At 32.2% G+C, this 22,501-nt stretch overlaps 1 protein-coding gene and 1 pseudogene across 4 annotated transcripts in view; one reads left to right on the plus strand and one right to left on the minus strand.

Moving 5' to 3' along the window:
- Positions 1–16,347, plus strand: part of LOC148609087 (protein YIPF3-like) — a 29,430-nt gene extending 13,083 nt beyond the window's left edge. For 2 of the 4 annotated variants that reach the window (XM_088596499.1, XM_088596500.1), the window contains exons 4-12: positions 2,751–2,857; positions 3,317–3,362; positions 3,962–4,054; positions 5,178–5,309; positions 7,397–7,519; positions 8,765–8,888; positions 10,569–10,640; positions 11,314–11,427; positions 14,553–16,347. In XM_088596499.1, coding sequence (XP_088452625.1) covers positions 2,751–2,857; positions 3,317–3,362; positions 3,962–4,054; positions 5,178–5,309; positions 7,397–7,519; positions 8,765–8,888; positions 10,569–10,640; positions 11,314–11,427; positions 14,553–14,557 — 816 coding nt within the window. In that variant the 3' untranslated portion in view covers positions 14,558–16,347. The remainder of the gene's footprint in view (positions 1–2,750; positions 2,858–3,316; positions 3,363–3,961; positions 4,055–5,177; positions 5,310–7,396; positions 7,520–8,764; positions 8,889–10,568; positions 10,641–11,313; positions 11,428–14,552) is intronic. The other 2 variants (XM_088596501.1, XM_088596502.1) reach the window with 1 other exon arrangement.
- Positions 16,348–17,332: 985 nt separating this feature from the next.
- Positions 17,333–22,075, minus strand: LOC148609089 (uncharacterized; annotated as a pseudogene).
- Between the last annotated feature and the right edge of the window lie 426 nt (positions 22,076–22,501).

Consider the following 22,501-nt stretch of genomic DNA (forward strand, 5'->3'; position numbering starts at 1 on the left):
GCTTTCTTAGAAACACCTGCTGAGTTGCTCACCAAATGTGACAACTCCTTGTTAAAGTTATTGCCCTTGAAAGGCCAAAAATGGCTTTTAGCCAATACTCATCCTCCTAAGTCAGGATTTTGAGTCCACCCTCACTCCCTCAAACCCCTGACATTACTCATTCATATTTAGCGGGTATCCATCCAGCCAATTCCAATTGGTTGCTTCTCTGGGTGGGAAGCACCAATGAAAATTGATTTGACATAAAATGTTTGGGGAAAGGTAAACAATGATACGAGTAACTGATAGTCGTAAGATGTCACAAATGATTCAATATGACCAAAAAATGATAAATGTAGATTCTGTTTAGAGTCTTTAGAAAAAAAAATGACGTTATGTGTATGTAGTCATTTTGTAAGTCATATCAAAGAGTTTCTATTACGAGTGATTTGATTGGATATTGGATCTGGGTTAAATTTAGGTAATTCACTAGATGGCGCTGGACGATACCAGCTAAATATGAATGAGTGATGTTAGGGGTTTGAAGGAGCTAGGGTGGACTCAAAACCCTGACTTGGGAGGATGGCCAATACTTTGAAATTACAGTAGATAAAAAAAAACTTTCCATTGATGAAATGATCTTTTTAATGAGGCCTACAAAATTCTTCATTGAGTCTAAATTATAGATGCCCTGTTAAGAGTTACTTTGCAGTTTTTATCCAACATCTTGAAAAATAAAAAGTCTTTAATTGGGTCGACGGGCATTTATTAGATTTATTGGCTCGACAAGGTGAAAAATTATATTTTATGCAGTTTTTATACGACTGCAAAACTTTTGTGGCCTTATAATGATATGTTGCTGTCATTGTCACCTGTAGACACGCTATGTCCAGACAATAACTTGAGTATAAACGTAAAGGTCTTTATGAAAGAATACCAAAAGGTGTCATACCACACAAGGAGGGTCTGGGTTGATTTTTGGGGTGGTGACTGAAACTGTTGAGGAACTAAGGCTAAAAACAAGTATTTCCTTTTTATATCGATAATAACTTAAATTGTGAATGGATCTTTTTGAAATTGTACCACAAAGTGTCATACCACAAAAGAATGGCTGGAATAAATTTTGGGGGTGCTGAATCTACAAAATGTAGCTGTTGACGAATTAGAGGCCAAAAAGGGGCTAGAAACAAGTTTTTTCATGATGTCCAGACAATGATATGAATATATTTGAATGAATCTCTTTGATATTTTACCATAGGGTGCCATACCACCAAAGGAAGGCTGGGATTTATTTTGGGAGTTATAATTTGAACTGTTCATTGATTAGGTGCCATGAAAGTGCCCAGAAACAAGCATTTGTCAGGACAATAACTTGACAGTTAGTTAATGGATCTCTTTGAAATTGTAGTACATGGTGCCATACCACAAAAAGATCTGTGGGATACATTTTGGGTGTTGTGTATTTAATTGAAAGGAAATGAGGGGCCAAAATGGAGCCAGAAAAAAGCAAATTCTTGATTTTTAGATAACAACTTTCATAAAAGACCATGAATTGTTTTTAAAGTATGCCAAATGTGCCATACCACAAAGGAAAACTTGGGTTGATTTCTGGCATTATGCTCATTGATAAGTGGCTGAAAAGGGGCTACTGCAATTAAGATCAAATTCTTTGATGAGGAAAGCAAGTTGGCAAACAGTGATTTTAATTTGTATGAATTAGAGCCAAAATAATGCTGTTTCCCAATGCGAAAAGCATGATTATTTCCCCAAATTTCTCCCTTTAATTCCCAAAAGCTTGCTATATAATTTTTTCAATGTACAAAATGTAACATGTCAAGTAAGGGCTTACCAAATAAGGTGGATTTTTTTTCTGTTTTATTTTTCCATCACTTTTCATCTTTTAAGAAAGATGTCAGTTTTTGGATTCCATGTTTCCAGTTATATCATAAAATAAAATTGTCTTACAAATTTTCCAGTTTGTTATATATTTCCGTATTTTCCTCAAATTGGAAGGCACAGGTACCTCATAAAAACAGTTAAACATTACTGCACTAACAATATGAACTCCCACAAAGCCTGGAGTGACATAAGGTGCTCCTGAAAGTTTATCATATCCTGCTCTGCTAGTTACACCCTTCAAATTGCAAGTAACTATTATCCGCTAATACATGTTATAGTCTAGCAACAATAATGCAGCTCTCTGTCATGAGTCACAAAGAGCTCCTGTCAAAAACAATTCACAGTAAGGTTAAATCATTCAATTTAATAAAGCATCATGATGTAAACAAAGTCAATAATATGGAAATTGTGGACATTTATCTGAATTAGACAAATTAAATTAGATAATAAAAAATCTCAATAAAACAAAGGACATTACTAACTGTTTAAAAATGCCAGGATTTGATGTTGAACTTGCTATGATATAGCAACAAATTATGCAGCTGTAATTAAAATGTGCCAAAAAAAATTATTTTAATACACTCACACGATTGCAGTGTGATTTATGATTATAATATTGAGAACGGTAGTAAATAATCATTTGACTTGTGTCAAAGAAGGTACATCACTACAGTAAGTAAGTGTCACATACAGTAGGTAGTCAATCCAGTAATATAACATCTGTTATTAGAGTTATTGCCCTAGAAATGCCAAAAAAAATTAACTAGGTGAGCAATCCAGGCTCCTGAGAGCCTCTTGTTTTACATACAGTAAGTTTTTTAAACCCAGTTCAGACATGTTTTAATAACCTATTAATGTTATTTGACTTATAGCTTTGGCAGTCTGGAAAGACTCAAGCAAAGAAAGCCTGGAGTCTTTATGGTAACATAGATATACTGAGACCATACTTTGATGTAGAACCTCATGAAGTAAGACAAAGGTAAGATTCATTGTTTATCTGATGATGGCCGTGCCTGTAGCTTAGTTCAGAGGTCACAAAACTTCAAGATCCTTAACTTTACTTCTTTATGTAAGATTAATATTTCATTATACATGTACTTTAATCTTTAGAGTTTATAATAGTGCATGACAAAACAGTATAACCTTCATGTATCATTTTGACAAAGTTCAAATGTAAATGTGATTTTAGACCCACTCTTGTAAGAGGTGCTATACTGCAATCATCTGGCCTTTCTTTTTATTCTTCGGTTCATTTGTATGTCAGTTTGTCCAAACTAGTTTTTTTATAATTAAAGGATCCATCCCATCAACTTTGTACTCTGCATCAGTCGTAAAAAATAATAAGTTTTATTAATGCATCCATAAGTTTACAAATTATAGGAATACAGTATGTAGAATATGGGTATGTAATTGACTTACTTAAATAATTGTATTGTAGGTTATTGACCTCACTGATCCCTCAGAAACCTTCGGATCAAAAGCAGGTAGTAATTTCTATTTCTTTTTTTGATCTGTTATCCAAAGTCTATAGTTTATTTCTACAATTAGGTTGTATACTTGTAAAATACAACATGCTGTATAACTTAGATACACAACATTCTGTGAAAGATAATTGGATTTTACTTTTTAGTAGCAGTCAAAATAAAAATCAAAGAAGAGGTGATCCATGTATGTGAAAAAAAACCCACTGAATTGACTTTATTTGTTAATGTAATAGACCTTATAACCAGTCTTTGTTTGTCATTAGGTTGTTGCAAATTTAGATAAAAATTATTTAGATTGTACACTAAATTAGCTCTCTTTAAGAGTTATCATTCTTGATTTTGGTTGATTATGTGGAAGATAAATGTATGGTTTATCCAAAATACAGATCTGTATACAGGAAGGACTATCATTATATAAGAATAGGATGTATATAATCACAAAAAGCATTGTTTGTTCGGTGGGATTGACTGTAACATGTACCTCTCTATCATTGGCACTCTCAGAAGTTTATATGGGTTGGTACTTTATAATCAATATAAAGCTGAGTTTGTGTACCTTAACACTTTTTACATGAAATATCTTTGCTTCATTTTTCCAGAGAATACCCAGGGAACTATATGGTCCTTTGATGGTTGTATTTACAATGATAGCACTTCTCTTGTTCCAAATGAAGACTGCTGAACACAGAGTGGTAAGTTATTTACATGTTCTTACCTAAATATCATAAAGATAGAATACAGTATTTTATAAGCTTTTGCCCACCTATACTTCCGTTTTTAAGAGTTGTACCCTCCATTAAAGTCACTTAGCTTTAAATGTCTGGAATAATAATTTTTTACAATGTAATATGAAATTTGTTAGAAGACGTACAATAATAGGAAACATGGTGTGAAAAGGATACTCAGAGTTTCCTCTGATCTGCACTCAATGACTTAATAAACTTGAGAATAAATTTTGTTAATCCAACTGAACTTGCCTAAATATATTTTGTGTTCAAGCATGTCAAAGAAATTGCTCAGTTAACAATGACTGTCGACTTTCATCCAAATACAATTGTAATGGAAGTAAGTGTTGCAATAAGTAAAATGCTCCTTAACAAAATTTGAAAATTGTTCAAAATATTGAAAAAGAGGTATTTTTATTGTTTTAACTTGATCACATATTCTAGCTCGATTGAATAAAATATTATTAAATGTAGTTTGAATTCAGTGTTCAAACAAATTTTATAGTTTAAAATGCCAGGACGATCTAGAATCCTACTAACTTAAATTTCTAGTACGATTCTATATCCTACTACAAATTCAGTATGATCAGGAATCCCCGTAGAACAAATTGGATTCCAGTTTACCCTGTAACATATACTATTTTTTTAAGAGGTGGTTGTCTTTTTTTGGTGAAAGTATTTGAAATATGGGGTATAAATATGGAAATATCTTGGATTACCAGACACGCTTTCTCTTTGTTTTAAATTGTCAGATGTATAAAGTTCTCCTGTAATTTTCAGCAGTTAAATCTGTACTTATAAGATTTGAGTAGATTTTAGCATTGGAACCTGGGAAAAATACCTAATATACAAACCTATCAACTCAAAAACTAGGTGGAATGGAGGGAGATAGTCATATAAGGATATAGGAATTTAGAGCCGTTAAACACAAAACTAACATCAAATTAGAAACTTTATTATAGGTAAGGGGTGATCTAGGATTTAGAGTGAGAGGAATACGTAGTATAAACAGAATGATGCTAGCATTATAAGAACAAATTTAATTCCCTATAACAGCAATAATATATTGACTAGTATGATATATTTTCAGGAAGAAGGTACACTGATGGGAACAGCTTTTGGTGTATGTTTTACCTACTGGCTAGGTGGAGCAATGTTTGTCTGGGTTCTGTCTTACATATCTAATGTACATATAGCTCTTCTACAGATCATGTCCATGATGGTATGTAACCTCTATAAAACACTTTTGATCCTGCTCAGATGACTCGTTTGTTGCCTGTGAGAACTCTATAGGAAACCCTGTTTCATGTGTATGGCCCGTATCATTAGTTTGGTTAATTGATTAGTTCTTCTGAAACAACATACAATTTTTGCTTATGTTTTGAAACTTGAAGGAGTTGTTGATTTCATTACCTGTATAAATGATTGATTTGGTGCTTCATAGGTGGCACTTTAGAAGGCTGTGGCTGACAATCGTGTCATTGAAGTCCTGCATATTAATAAATTATTGTGTTGTTCTTCCAATGAACTTGCTATATAGAAAATACCAGTTTTCTGTCCCTTTTTCATGATAATAGATACTGACATTTTTTGGGTACATATTTAACTGAAATTATGAGTTGTGAGATTATGCAGATTCTTACTATTAAGTTAGTTGTTACATTTCACTATTTTTTTGTATTGTTGAAGCCATTGACGCCATATTATTGGAATATATGAGCATGTAATTTTGATTCATTGCCTGCTATTAAAGATACAGTCCAGTGGATTCCTTTTTTTAGTGATGAAATTTTAAAACATTACAAATGAAGTTTACACTCTTGTCTTTTTTAGCCAGTAAGGGAATATTGCCATTCAATAGCATCAGAATTTTTTTTTAAATAATATAGCAATATTGACATGGTAGCAGAAATCTTTTTTATGTCAGGGTCTGAAATCAGAGGTCTATCAAGCTTTAAGTAGAACCCATAATTGATGGTATTGTTTAGCAGGTTGATATTTTCAGTGGGGAGGTGTTTTCTAGTAAATTTCCCATCTAAAAAGATAAGGAATGAAAAAAAACTTACTGATAGATATTAATAAGTTCAGATAACTTATGTCATGTGAATTAATAAACTACATTATTTTTTTTATTTATCCTAACAAAGCACTGTAATGTATTGTTATTTTTCAGCAATATGGCCTGTTTAGACATTGTGTTGTAATGCTATTTTTCAGGGATATGGCCTGTTTAGACACTGTAATGTAATGTTATTTTTAGCTCACCTTGCCAAAGGCCATGTGAGGTATTGCCATCAGTTGGCATCCGTCGTCATTAACAATTTTACAGAACTCTTCTTCTCTGAAATTACTTCACTAATTAGAACCAAACTAGGTATGAATGTTCATTGGGATATCCTGCATCGAACTGATGTGGGGATTTTTGATTCGTCAAACACATGGCTGCTGTTACTAAAATAGAACATAGGGGTCAGACAGTAGTTTTTCTCATATATCTCCTAAATATTAAATTTAGCTGAATTCTGACGTAGGTAAAAGTGTTCAGCACGATGAGATCTATCTCTTGTCAAATTTTGGGTTTAATCTGTTAAGCCATGTTGGAGTTATTGCCCTTTTTCAATGATTTTTGCTATTTTTAATGTTAATTCTTTCAAAAATCTTCTCCTCTGACTCTACTGGACCAATTGAAACCAAACTTGGTATGAGTGTTCCTTGTGGTGTACTGCATAGAACTGTTGTGGAAATTTTTGATTCGTTGAAAAACATGGCCACCGTTACTAAAAATAGAACATAGGAGTCAAACAGTAGTTTTTCACAGATATCTCCAAAACCATTATGTTTAGCCAAAATGATCCATATTATTAGGACGTCAAAAGTCTTCAGACTCCTTCTAAGAGTTATTGCCCATGAAAGGGAATAAAGTGACTTTTTTTTTTAAATAGTTTTCAGTCAATATCTTGAAAACTATGATAGATTAAAAGAAACTTTCAATTGTTGAAAAGATCTTGTGATAAGTCCTACCAAAGACTTCTTGAGTCAAAATAGTTGGACAACTTCTTGTTTAATTTAATGCCTTTGAAAGGCGAAATTCAACAAGGTGAGCGATTCAGGCTCCCGGGAGCCTCTTGTTCAGGGATAATACCTGTTTGGACACTGTATTGTAATGCTATTTTTCAGGGATATGGCCTGTTTGGACACTGTATTGTAATGCTATTTTTCAGGGATATGGCCTGTTTAGACATTGTATTGTATTGTTATTTTTCAGGGATATGGCCTGTTTGGACACTGTAATGTATCGCTATTTTTCAGGGATATGGCCTGTTTGGACACTGTATTGTATTGTTATTAAGTACAATGATTCATACATCACATGATCATTTGTTTTTCTATTTGATGTGGGCTATATTTGGTGGACTTTCTGCATTAAGAATGGTAAGATATGTAGAATAATTCTTCCAGACACACTACAAAACTAAGAAAACTTTCTTACCTACTCAAATGAACAATAACTTTAATTTAGTTGCTTCCAAATAGGTATTTAGTTTAGTGTAGAATAACAGTGATTGGGATTAGAGGGAGCTGTGCGCTATTTATTACATTCCAACTGAAAATGTCTTATTAAAATGTTCATTTCATAGAATGTTAAAGATTCTGAAGATCATTGAAAATGGCCTATCCTCAAAATTCTAATCCCAATCATTAAATTTTAACTAAAAATTGTACTCATCATAAACACCTGATTTGCCTGACTAAGTCACTTTATTACTATATTCGTACCTGGTAAAGGCGAAGTTAGAGGGACCATGCAAAAATGTTTGAGTAATCAGAGGTCAAGGATAAACCAGAAATACTAGTAGTTTGGTCAATGATTGTTTCTGCATTTACATCATTTGTTGTGCTTGTACATGTACATGTACTTCACTGTCTTGTGTTTTGTATGGAAAGATATTTTTTTCAATGTTGTATATCATGTTTGAAATACTGAACGGCATTGAGTGTTGTAGTGAACTTTCCTTTTTATTTTTTGTACATCGAAAACGTCATAAATTCATAAAATGCTGCTTTGTATGACTCACAATCAGCAGTATGGTCAAACCATGTGTTCTAAATTACAAGGATAAAATTTCAAATTCACTAGGAAAATGAATGTAGTCATTGATATATAATACACTTACTATCGTCTGATGTTTAATTGAATAGTCAGATACTATTAAAATTCATATGTTTTTTTCTAAATTTTTATCAAAATATCTGATATCACTGCTAGTGTGAATTCTGTCTGATATCACTGCTAGTGTGAATTCTGACTTGTAATAAAATTTGTTTCTTTTCCCTACAATTTTGAATTAATTATATACACAATTCAAGCCATAAAGAGTGTCAACAAATTAATATTAAAAGCCATGCTAACTGTTAATTAAAACACACTGCAATCATGGTTGGCTATAAAGCAATCAGTTTTCGGACTAATTAGTTGATTTTGAGTTCGAGTCATCCAAGGTAAAATTGTATTGGAGTAAGGGGTGTTTTGTTGGGACTTTGTAATTAGTTTGAGTTATCTGAGATTTCAACTAATCCGAGTCTGACACATCAAGGTTCGACTGTAATCTAAAAGTTGGAACTTTCAATATAGACTGACTACTTTTTTTCAGTTTGTGGTTTTAATTTTATTTTTAGATGTCTATAATTTTATCAAGAACACAAGGAAAATCTCAGCGAATGTTGGTGTGTGGTTGTCTTGCTGTGTTACATTTATTGTTTCTAATTTATTTACATTTTGCGTACCATCAGATTGTAGAAGGTAAGTCTATAAAAAAAAGATGTGGATTTAGCTTGCCCACATTATTTCTAGTTTTTTGTTTGAGTTCATTTGTCTTGTTTATTTTAAACTATCTATTTGATAAATGGTCAAGCTAAATGGTGAACTTAATAACAGAGTGAAAAAATATAGTAAAAGTGAATATATATATATATTGATAAGGGTAACAACAAAATTACTGAACAATAATCTGGTCCGTAATCAAGTCAAGTAAAAAATAATTCGAGCAAAATAGATATTACACCACCGGAGGAGCTGGTACCGTAATGGTCCTGACTTGGTAAAGGCATTTCAAACAAAATGGTGGGTTAAATCTAGGTTTTACTGCACGCTAAACGTCCCTCTTCCATTGTTGCATGAATGTACATGTACCAGTGATGATTAAATAGCATTTGCATGCTATTGCATCATAATCAGTAAATCAGTGGTCAGCACAAAGAACAATTTACAAAAAAACAATCAGGACTCATTATTTTAGAAGAAACTGAGTATTTTTTAACCAAAGACTGATATCTAAAAAAGAATTGGTATGATACCTTTTGAGATGCATTTCTTTATACCCCTGATTCAGTTATGCAGATGTTTATAGTGTTCTTGGAAATCAGAGTGGTTAGTACTTGCTCTAGTGAATCAATTGTGAAATGTGCCATATGCAGGATATGAAGGTATATTGCTGCACAGAAAAGGAAAATTGATGATATTAAAGTTGTCTCTTCTGTCATAAACCTTAGTGCTGAGATGACCACTGTTGTCAAATTCGAGATGTAGGTCCAAAAAAGATGCAGAACAAGCTGTTACTGTAGTCTCCTTTATCTCGAACACTGGTGGATATATTGGCAGTAACCATTTACCATAAGAAGGGTTGTTAATCATAGTTTACCGCCAATTTTGATAATAATATCATGTGGAATGTCGCCACCTGGCACATGAGCCCAAGCAGAGATATTTCACATGATATTTTCAGTATCAAAATAGAAGGTGACTTTTACCCTGTTTATTGATAATTATGGCATTTTCAATCACTTTAATTTACATTTATTTTTTATTTTCACCAGTGCATTTACACACTGTGAGTGATATAATTTTAAATTCATCTCTAGAGAAGGTTTGGTGATGTCACAGTCACTCCCAGTGCTTTGATGTTATCAAATATCTTGTCATATTCATCAACAAAATGAAGGAAAAAGCAAAATTTATCCTGGGTTGGGCCCTTTCAATTTTATAGGAAAAAGTGTTGAGATAGAATTAAACTGGTCATTTATTTCGATGGGCTCTTTGATAGAGCACCCAAATAAACTGTTTATTTGTCCATAATGACAATATTAAGAGATTTCTGGCCTATTGAAATTTTGCAAGGGTCCATCTTTTTTCAAATGCCACATTGAAATCCTGAATATTTTCATAGGCTCCAACATAAAATGGGCCCTTGGCCCAAAATGATCTTAAACCAGGAAAACCTCTGAAAAATGTACAGATTTCCTATAAACCCCTGTTTTTAACTTCCTAGTTCTATAATGGAGGACTTTGGCTGACATTTTTCTAAATTCTGAAATTTTTTCTCCTTAATAAAATCTGAATTCAGCATGGAATTCAGTATCACTTACCATGATTAGGGTTTGTGAAAACACAGAGGTCACATATAATGTGATGTTGTGATTTCAGAAATTTCAGAAGTGTTTGACAGTAAACCTGTAGTACAGAAACCGGAAGCACCAGATGTACCAGGAAATAAAGGTAATCACTAATCTATCAAATTGAATAAGTGGTAGACATGGACATAGAACACACTTATTGTAATACAGTGTAAAGACGTCTGTCCTCTGATAAAAATTCACCCCTTATCTCCAAAATCTTAATTCAAAGGAACATCAAAGTTAATTATCATTATCTTTATATGAAAGAAAATTTAATGGTACAAATGGTAGTCATGGAAATGTCACTTCCAGTATTAATTTAATGGTACAAATGGTAGTCATGGAAATGTCACTTCCAGTATTGAATGATTTTATTCATGATTTATTTTCATAATGCTTCCATTAAGGTCAAAGTCAATTGTCTTCCTATGGTTATTGCATGAATATAAATAACAATATAGTGTGTCGTATTGGTATTGTATAGGGTCTTGCCAGATGTACTGCTTTTGATATATACATAGAAAAATTAATCCTGTGACACATGTAGCTCGTGGCATTGAGAATTCTTAGTTTTGACTATAAGTTGCTGCAAAGTTGCGAACATAACTTTTTGTTTATATTTCTGTTACATCATTATTCTTCATTTACATTTGGTATCCTCCTTTTTTGGTGCTTATTTACATATCACTCTCTATTTCATATTAAATGCATGAAATTTCAATAATGCATATAATACTTACTAGTTAAACTCACTATAAATGTTTACTCAATAGTTACAGAAATTGCCAAGCTGGTTACTCAGCATGTGCAAAAAGTTGTTAAGAGGGAAACAAATCGAACGATGGTCAATCCTCTGTTGGCAACTAACAGTTCAGTTATCACTAAAGGTCAGACATCTTAACTGCATGGGGGAGATGGTGTTGTACTTGTTTTATTTGACTGCATGCGGTTTTTATTTACCTTTTTTCATAATTTTGTTACCTTTCATATTACGCTTGAAGTTGCTTACTTGTATACATCCATAGCTGACATTAAATAAAATTAGCACTTACCATTACTAAATAGACACATTGATATTTACATAAGTATCTGCTGAATGTTTATTTTTTATTTTTACTTACTCATTTTTATCTACTCAAGTAGCAGTCCATATAAAATTTAGACACTGTTTATGGGAGAGGTGATTATTCTTCAAACAAATGATTTTTGGGGGGTTTACATGCACTATATTTTTTATGTAACAATAGTTCTTTCTGCATTCAGATCTGTGTTTTTGGAAAAAATTTCTGAATTAGACATAAAAGTGAATTACATGTTTTTTCATAATGATTGAATCCCCTCCTGTCTTATTTTATACAGACTGTTACTTCATTGTTACAGTGTATATTTCTGTAATGATGGTATAATTCCACTTTAGCTTTAGCGACATAGATGTAATTTACCATGTTAAAACTTACCAATACTGTCAATTTATAGCTTTTAAAAAATTCTTTAATTTGTACAATACACATTAAAGAAACTTCACTACCTTAAAATGATGTGCCATATGAATGTTGTTAAACTTTATGAAGTTAGATTACTCTTTTAAAACAATGCCTATGGGCAATAAACTATGAATACCCAGGTTTTTTTTTGTGGACATATTTTATTATGATGCTGCTGGCATTGTTGTCTTTTTTGTAGTTAACTTTTTCATTTCTGTGTGATAAGTTTAGTTGTAGTGAACAAAATGCCAGGAAATTTTAAAATATTGTTAATTACTGTTAGAGGAACCTTGCTATTTAAAACGAGCCAATTGCCCCTTACGTTGAATTAAAAAGGAGTCAAAAGTGGTAAAAAAAAATTTTAAATTTGCTTCTTGTAAAATTCAGTGTTAAGAAAATTTATCAGATTTCAAATAGCATTTAGCTTTTTCAGTCTATAGGGGGTCATTGTAGGACCTCACTCTAAAAATCAACTATTGGTATCACTTTGTGTCCATTGTCTGACATGGCCATCTGTTGTCATCTTGGTTGTAAACTTCTTGTCTGAAACCACTGAGGCAATTGCAATCAAACTTTTCATGAATGTTCCTTGGGGTATCCTCTATAGAACTGACAGGATTTTTGATTGGCTAAAAAACATAGCTACCATTGCAAGAAATAAACTATAGGAATTAAATAGTAGTTTTTTGCACATAGCTCAAAAATGGTATGGTTTAGCCTAATCCTAATATTCAACATGATCAGATCTATTTGTGGTCAAATTTTTGTGTAAATCTGTTAAGCCATGTTGCAGTTATTGCCATTTTTCGATGATTGTTTGCTATTTTAATGTTATTTTGAAAATCTTCTTCACTGACTCAACCTGCCCAAGTAGGACCAATCTGTGTATGAATGTCCCTTAGAGAGTTTTGTATAGAAATGTTGTGAGGATTTTTGATCCGTCAAAAAATATGGCCACTGTTACTAAAATTAGAACATAAGGACATAGGGATGAGACAGAAGTTTTTGGCTATGCCCAAAACTGTTCGGTTTAGCCAAATTCTGACAATTGATGAAAGTGTTTTGCATGAGGAGATCTATCTGTGGTCAAATTTTCTTTTAAATTTGTTAAACCATGTTTGAGTTAATGCCCTTTTTCAATGTTTCTATGTTATTTTCAATGCTATGTCTTTCAAAAGTCTTCTCCTCTAACACTACCTGCCCAGCTGGAACCCAACCTGGTATGAATGTACTTGTACCTTGGGGTGTTCTACATAGAACTAATTTTCTGATCTTTGATCTGTTGAAAAGTATGGCCACTGTTACAAAAAGTAGAAAATATTGGGTCAGACAGAAGTTTTTGCATATATTTCCAAAATTGATTGGTTTAGCCAAATTTTGATGTGGGGGTTGAAATGTTCAGCATGATGTGATCTATCAGTGGTTAAATTTTTGTGCTTATCTGTTTAGCCATTTTGGAGTTATTGCCCTTTTTTATGTTTTTTTGCAATTTTTAATTTTATTACTTTAAAAAATTATCTCCTGAGAAACTACTGGACAGAATTTAATGAAAATTGAAATGATCGTCCCTTAGGTATGAGCGTTAGGAATTAACATGGTTGCTTTTACTAAAAATAGAATGTTGCTTATCAAACCAGGTGAACACTCCAAGCTCTTTATAGCCTCAAGTATATTTCTAGTCTGGTTTTGAAGTTTTTTTTCAATGGATTCATTGGAATTCCTGCTTGCTTTTTTTCAATCAGTATTGGAATATTTTCACCTTTTTGAGTGACAAGGATCATAGGGCCTGAAAAAGTGTATTTAAAAAAAATTCATCTCATTTTAATGATTTTCTTTTGTAAATTGTCCCTCTTTACAAAGGCTTTAAAAAGTATCCTCATCAATTTGTTTCTATTGTTAAATGTTTTTGAGATAATAGGGTATAAATGGGTCCAAGAAAGCCCCATGAAAGTAGCATGTTTTATTTAATTAAATTTCCAAGTATTGTGCGTATCCAAAACAGTTGCTGTGTACGTGATGAACTGTAAGTCCTTATGTTTAATCATTTCAAAAACTTATATTGTGTCCACACTTGCCTGAAGTGAACAGAGTTTAACTGTCTGTGGGCATATCATGCTGGGCTTGTCCAAGCCTTTTATTTTTATACCATATATCATCTAGGAAACCTGCTCATTTAGTACACATGCATACAAGTAGACATCAAGCAATGTATGAACTGGAACATGTTGGTGATAGCAAAATATTTCATCTACAATTAATGATTGGTATAGAAATTTAATGCTTTGGCTATAAAAAAGTAAACATTTATTTATATATCTAAAAATGTGCTGTCATATGTAACTATTTATATCAAGACATTACCCTAATTCTAGAATGAATTAGTTTTATTACTATCATTTTTCCATCCTTGTTATATGTCATGTTTTTATAAACTTGTATTTAGTTCAGATGGAAAGTATATGATCAATAACTGTTTCCAGGTAGTTCAATTGTTCTAGACTTTAATTCATTTTTTTTTACTTTTTCAGGATGAATAATGGTTGTTTCTTTTAATGGATGGTCATTTGGACAGACAGGTATTCTTTTACCAAATGCAGCAGTAACTTTTATGCATTTGATTGGATGAACATTTTTACATTTTATACTTTGTATAAATGGTTGTACTATCTGCATGTATGTGCTGGTGATGTTTTGTCAAAAACTACAAGAATGTCATCAACTGATGATGTGCTCATTGTATTCCATCAGACTTGTATATTGTTATCATGGAAAAAAAGATGGGATTTATTTGTGACATTGTGTGGTTAAAATTTTTATTGGGGAAAATATGAATATTTAGTATAGTATGAAAGTATATTTTGGTCATGTGTTATTATTTTGTGTTAATTATTTAGAATTAATGGTTTATATGATGTTAACAATCAAGTATTATATAGTGATGATGTCATAATAAATAATAATATTTCTATTTTTTCTTTGGATACAAGTTTATAACAATTATATCAATTAAATTAAACTGAAAAAAATATTGTAATCATTGGTCATCAATTGATTTTATTATATTTAGTTGTAATAACAAAAAATAACGTATCATTACTTGCTAAAAAGACATTTGCATTAAAATTGTTAACAAGGTAATATTCTACCATAGCCATAGTATTCTTTTAAATATTTTAATGATTCATTGGTTATTGTAATATATGTAGTAATGTTCAATTAAGTATCATGGTTTATCATGTAAACACTGACTTTGACCTGTGGACTTCAGAATCAGAAGGAGATTAAACTTTTCCTTCCTTCTGTATCAGTTTCATTCAAATTGGATGGAGAAACACGCTCTGCTTATATAATAGCTATACTACACATGCTTTGGTATTTATTTGCCTTTATCTAGAAGATAAGTTTTATCGACTCATGAAACATCAACTGTAAAGCAGATTATCCAATGTGTTTATTTTAATGATAAGCACAATAAATATAATGTAACTTGATTTAGATAAGTTGAACCGAAATACACTTCCATAGAAATAAGTAAAATTATAACTCAGACTGTTTTACATAGTCATTGTAGTGATACTATGTCTTTGTTGGTATTATATTACTATGACATTATTATACTGTACAACATGAATTGCCATTTGATATTATTATATAAAGTATAGTTTGAAAGAGAAATCAAGGGAATGAAGGTTCTAGCAGTAATCAGAAGAATGTAATTCAGGGACAAAGACTAGACATGGAAAACAGACACACACAACAAGGAACATTAAGTAACTAAAATAATACATACGAAGTAACAAAAGCAAATGAGCAACTCGGACTCCACTTGAAGTATTTATTTACTTTGAGTACAGTAATAACAATTATTGTAATATGCAAATTTATTTCGTTTGAATCCTCTGAAAATACAAGTGCTTATATTTTGAAACTTTTCTCTAGAAATGTCTTACTGATTGGCTTCTCAAAAATGTGGCCAAAATCACATTGGATTTTATTTTATTTATTGTGTCAGGTTAGAAACCAAGTCAGCTCAAAGAGCATAAAATTTATTCTGCATTTTAATTATTTGAGATATAATGACAGATTTGTACAATATTGTTTGAAATCTCTGATATGTGTTGGGATATGATGCAACTTATATGTATGCATAGCAATTATAGTCACATTTAACCTTCAAATGTTAATATGTTAAAAACAGAATTTGAACTTAAACTAAATTATATATAAGATATGAATATGGGGTTTGTTTCGTTTGGAATGGTTTAGTTATCATTATAGAAATCTCATGTAATGTGTTTTTTTTTAATTAAAAGTCTATTGTTATTATGTTTGTTCTTTTCTTTACTGTCCTAGTACCCAGTTTTATTTTTTCCCTTTAATTTTGGACTTGAAATGGGCCTTCCCCAATCTCCATACTTAGCTTCAGTGGGAAACCATCGTGTGTCTAGTTAATGTACCACTAGGTTCACCGTGTATTCAACAAGAAAACAACAAATATAATATTACGTTAAACAGCATAGTCATACTGATATGGTATTAGGTGTCATACTGATATGGTATTAGGAGTCATACTGATATGGTATTAGGTGTCATACTGATATGGTATTAGGTGTTATACTGATATGGTATTAGGTGTCATACTGATATGGTATTAGGAGTCATACTGATATGGTATTAGGTGTCATACTGATATGGTATTAGGAGTCATACTGATATGGTATTAGGAGTCATACTGATATGGTATTAGGTGTCATACTGATATGGTATTAGGTGTCATACTGATATGGTATTAGGAGTCATACTGATATGGTATTAGGTGTCATACTGATATGGTATTAGGTGTCATACTGATATGGTATTAGGTGTCATACTGATATGGTATTAGGTGTTATACTGATATGGTATTAGGTGTTTTTATTGCTTTACAATACAGTAAACTGCATTTTGTAATAAATTAACCTATCTGCATTTCTTGCGTCTGTCCCAAGTCAGGAATTTCTGTTTCGTTTCCATTTTTAGTTTTCTCTTATGCTGCTGGAGTCCATAAGGGCAAATGTATAGCTGTTCTTTTTGTGACCAACTATAACCTGCCCAGTGATGTGAAGGTTTCTTCGTTCTGACGATGATTGTGATCTTTCTTTTATGTACTGGATTCTTAAAATTCATACAAACAACGCTGCATAGATGGATCACCAAACCTCTTTCAAAACGTTTAACTTCTTTACTCACAGCTGCCAAAAAGGGTTTCTAGTCCTACTCGACACTTTTTACTCCCATAGTGGTATTAATTCAATATGAATCCTGAAAAAATTGAAAAATCATCTGGAAACCCTCAATTCAAGATTATTATCAGAATACAAAAGCATTAAAACCTATGATTGTTCAACTCTACTTCTATTCCCCATACTCAGTTAATCCCGACTCAAAAACATAATACATCGTTGTTACTCTAAAAAAAGACGGTAAACCTAGATACAAATACGCAGTTCTTGGTAGAGATTTCTCATATTTGTAAAAAACGATTCCAAATCATATTCAAAATAAACGGTAGAAAATGTTTTCAAAACGCAGGAATTTTTTATCGACATTTGTCCAGTGTGGTGGATACGTTTTTTAACAAACAGTCGGCATTACAATGAAAACAAGTTGTGCTCCTCTGCTTGTTGTCCAGTGCCTTCTCTCTTATGAGGCTGAATTTATAGCGGATCTGATCGTTTAGCTAAAACCTTTAATCTCAGTTTTCGCTGTATAGATAACGTATTATCGTTAAACAATCCTAGTTTCCTGTTGTTTTATGTTCTTTGTTGTGTCTGTTTCCCATGTCTGGTCTTTGTACCTGGATTGCATGCTTTTGATTTCCGCTAGAATCTTGGTTCCCTTGATGACTGTTTAAAGACCTATGGGTAGCCTTGATTTGACATATTTCGGTGGGGTTGTCGCTTTAAAATATTCTCCATATTCTTTCTTGTTACATAAAGAGATATTCATATTAGATGACATGCATACATAAATTATTTAACTATTTGCCTTTAGAATTTTAATAATCATATTTAGAGTAGGGACAGACTGTTATATTACAGAAGCTTACCGTCAGTAAGACAATTAGACAACATATATACATGTTACCTCGAAAACAAGTATTGCAGTGAGTAGAGGTCTGTTCCAAAATTGAATTAATGATAACTCGAGACTCAGAACAGCTCGGGTCAATTGTATAAAGTTTCAGTTATATCATTATAAAGCTCAGAATGAGCTGAAAATACAAAGTATCCCCAATGCTTTTGTAAAAATAAACAATGCCCTAAGATTTCACGTACAAAGATTAACATATCATGACTACCTTCATGAAAACAATTTCTAAGATCGAGGAATCTTAAATCTGTACAGTGTCTACATATCTCAACAACAGCACTCATTGTTATGTTTTTACAACCAGACAAATTTAAGTGCAACAAATGTGAGTGATAAATATTAGTATTGGTTGTGTTGCCCGCTTCGAGTTTTTCGTCAAGTTCGTACGACTTAATGACGTCGTTTCTGTCCAATGATAAAGAAAATCTAGTATCATCCAATGATTTGTAATTTCGTAAACCCTGACATTCTGTCAAGCATAGGAATTGAAAGCATTTACCATGATTTAATAAGTTGATAACCCCTTCCACGGTGATGTGGTTGGACCTTGAACATTTTACTTCCACCAAAGAAGGACAGTTTACTACCAATGCTTCTAAGCAAGTGTTTGTTAATGTTTCACATTCCAAAGATACCTTTAACAACTGATGGCACGATTTGAACAGATACAAGATTTCATCTTCACTGATTTCTGTTTGTTTTGTTTGAATCACTCTTAAATTTTTGCAGTTAGCAGCGATATTAAGAAATGACACAAGATCGTTTCTTACATCCTGATATCCGAAGTTGGCTATATCCACAGAATGGAGATCAGCTTTAGACAAGGCACTGAGAAACACTAAGCCGTGGGTCAAATATGGCGGTAAATTGCTGTAGGTATGGGCATGTGTCTACAATAGTTTGTTTAAGATGCTGAGACACTTTATCAGTTAAACGTATACTTTGTAAAGATTTGAAGGAAAAGGTGCGAAAAATTGAATAAAACTGATCAAGAACCCTCGGTTTAATTGTCAGTTGACGTGTAATTTGCGATATCTTCTTGAAATGTAAAAGGCAATTTGATGATCTATCAAAAGTCTCATCAAATTTTACGACTTTCCAAAACTGCGCCGAGTCCCACAGTTTGTTCCATAATTTACACACATACTGCACTGAACCAAAAAGATCTTTTTGTTCAATGTAGGAAAATATTAGTAACAAAATTTCTGGTGGAAGATCAATTATAGCAATAATGAACGTAGAAGAATCTCTGTCATCTTTCTATGGATCAAATGTTAATGTGGTAGTATTTTTTTACCCAATTCACAGACCTACAATATACAAAACGACTTGTTAAATAAAAATAGTTTGTTTTATAATTAGTAATCCTTTTTAAATGATCAATGATGTCTCTAAATAGGAATTTAACCTTTGACCTTAAAAGCACTAGTACTGAGAGCCCGTCGGTAGCAACATGAGGATTTTGCCTAAAAATGTACTTTCGGTGTCTAATTTAGGCAATTTTAAAATAAAGCATTTTAAGGTAAAAGGTTAAAAAGATTTCAATCTGAAAGGAAGTTAATATGTAATACCGAAGGCTTACGTCGGCAGCAACTTGGGGATTTTCTCTAAAAACGTACTTTTGGTGTCTAATTTAGGCAATTTTAAAATGAAGCATTTTAAGATAAAAGCTTAAACCCGACCTTAAAACATTTTCTCATTTCTTTTACTTTTATGAAATTCTGTAGAAATATGATATCTCAGCTCACTTATCACATCAGTTGCACCAGAGGGTACAATAATATCAACAGATAAACTCGTAAAAGAACGACAATTTTATGGTACTTTACTATCCCCAGCCCCGGCCTTAATGTTATATCACCAGAAGGAAAAGTTGAAAATTGGAATTATCGTTCTTTGTATTTAAAAGAAGTTTGAGTGAGATAGAGTAAATAAAATTTAACAAAAGATAAAATAAACAAAGGAATTCAATAGATTCGAGAATGATATTTTCAATGTATCATTTTTATATATTACATACATGTAATTCCAACAAAAACTAAACATTGTCTCTTACGGACTGATATACCCACAGTCTGTTGAGCCCTGTTCATTTGGGGACCAATATTGACATACGATTAATATTGGACATAAGACACCAACCATTTTTATGTTGAGGGGGGAGTCTTGTGATATTTTTGAGAAAAAAAATTAATTTCACTTTGAAGAAAAATAAGAAAAAATATTTTTGTTGTGGCAAGAAAAAAATAAATGAAGTTGCCTAATGGTGAAAAACAATAATTTTGTATTCTGTTTTTCATTAAAAAAAAAGTTCAGGTAAGGAAAAAATGAAAAAATAAGAAAAGGAAAGGAGAGGAGAGGAATCTCATGTACATACAGTGAATGTACCATTAACTGCCATTCAACATGTTAAATTATGTATGAAGAAGTAGGTAACAAATGACTTTAATAATAACATTTTACGGTTTTAGTCGAAAAATTCATAATATTATAATGAGCAACTAAATGGATATCAATATCCAGAGATAGTTTGTATTAATCCAGTTTGTTAAACAAACTATTAGAAAGATGCAAAAAATACGATCACTAAACATTATAACAAATTTAGATTTTATCTCCAATAGAGAAAAGATAGAAATACCATGCCGTCCGATTATTATCCATTGGCGAAATTGCGTAGACGTCTTGACTATTTTTTGCTACCTATAGTTAAAGACCAAGGAACTTATGTACGCATGTATACAAGCATGTTCAGTAATGAACTAATTAAGGCGACTGAAAACGTTTACTTTGAAATGACAAAAAGAAGAATATGCTATACTTTTGAGCAATGAGAACTTACTTCTAATATTATAATTTGTTCTATTAGAATTAGTTCTTAATGCAATGTGCAATGAGGACAATCCCTTGCCCTGACATATGCAACATACAAGTGTAAGAAGTTATTAACTTTATGGTTGAAAAGTTACCGAACAAGCACAACATAATTAGCTCCGAGATGATGGCTTTATTGTCTTTAATGGGTCTTTTGATCAACTTCAAATGTTATTTAACATTGCTTATAAGAACCTGAACTACTCAAATTTAATTATACGTTATCTAAGTCTTCAGTAAATTTCTTAGAGAAAGTGCAATTAAATCCAAATGGAATAGAGTGAAACCTTACGACACTTAAGACTTGATAGTTGTCCAGTGTGCATAATGCTCAATCTCAAAAGTTTTAATTCATTTAAAAGTTACTCGACTGCAAAATGTACAGCTTGTGGTACCCATTAGCAGAGCGTGTGCTCTTTGATTTAAAGTCAATAGAAAAAAATAAAAAGTTATTAACATTTGTAACAAAATATTATCCGACATTACATGCAATCTCGTATTTGTTACGAAAGCACTGGTCTTATATAATTAACGACCCTGAATGCTCTCAACTATTAGAACCACCACCAAAGCAGACTCTGGTCAAACCTTTATAATGCACGTCTTTCATGAACAATTAAACTATAAATATTACTCCATAGCACTTTCTATCTATTGAGAATGAAATCATCACATGCATATACCGTTCTTTATATATGCATCTTTTACATAATACATTTCATTACAAAACTAATTAATATTTTCACTATATGATCTGAAGCCGATGCAACATTCCTGAAATATACTTGTGATATGTGTATATGTATTACAAATACATTCGATTTCACTTAACTATTATTTTTCATCCGACGATGTAATTCTCTCCCTTAAGACTGCTTCAATGATTGCAAGCTGAAGCGTGGAGACATTATACGAAACCGAAAAAGCTTCCCAGGCTGCCATAGAAATGTAGCGATGTTGGGACATCATCTGGAGCGGTTACACTATCTTCAGGGCAAACTCTACTGTACTGTGTACCACAAAACGAGATGGCAACCATCAACATGGAGTAAAAATCTCACTCAACATGAAGGCCAAATCACCATTTATCGAATGGAATCCTGTAAGTGAAAGATTTATCGTGGCAAGATTTATGTCAAAGATACAAAAGTAACAGTCATTCAATGTTACGCTCCTACCCACGTAGCAGAGGAAGAAGACAAAGAAGAGTTTTACAACCAGCTCCAAGCTACCCAAGATTGAATAACACTTGGGCCATCTTGATTGTAATGGGTGACATGAATGCCGAAGTTTGAAAAGATAACACAGCGAGAGAATTCATCACAGGGAAGGAATGAATTGGTAACAACATCAACGAAAATGGAGAACTCAGAATGCAGATTTTTGCTCCCTGGACGATCTGGTGATAGGAGGTACGACATTCCAACTCCCTCACAAGGATATACACAAAACAACCAGTGTGTCTCCAGAG

Source organism: Perna viridis, chromosome 8 (assembly GCF_037379345.1).
Source record: "Perna viridis isolate PV_CMFRI_1.1 ecotype Kerala chromosome 8, ASM3737934v1, whole genome shotgun sequence".
NCBI classification, from domain to species: domain Eukaryota; kingdom Metazoa; phylum Mollusca; class Bivalvia; order Mytilida; family Mytilidae; genus Perna; species Perna viridis.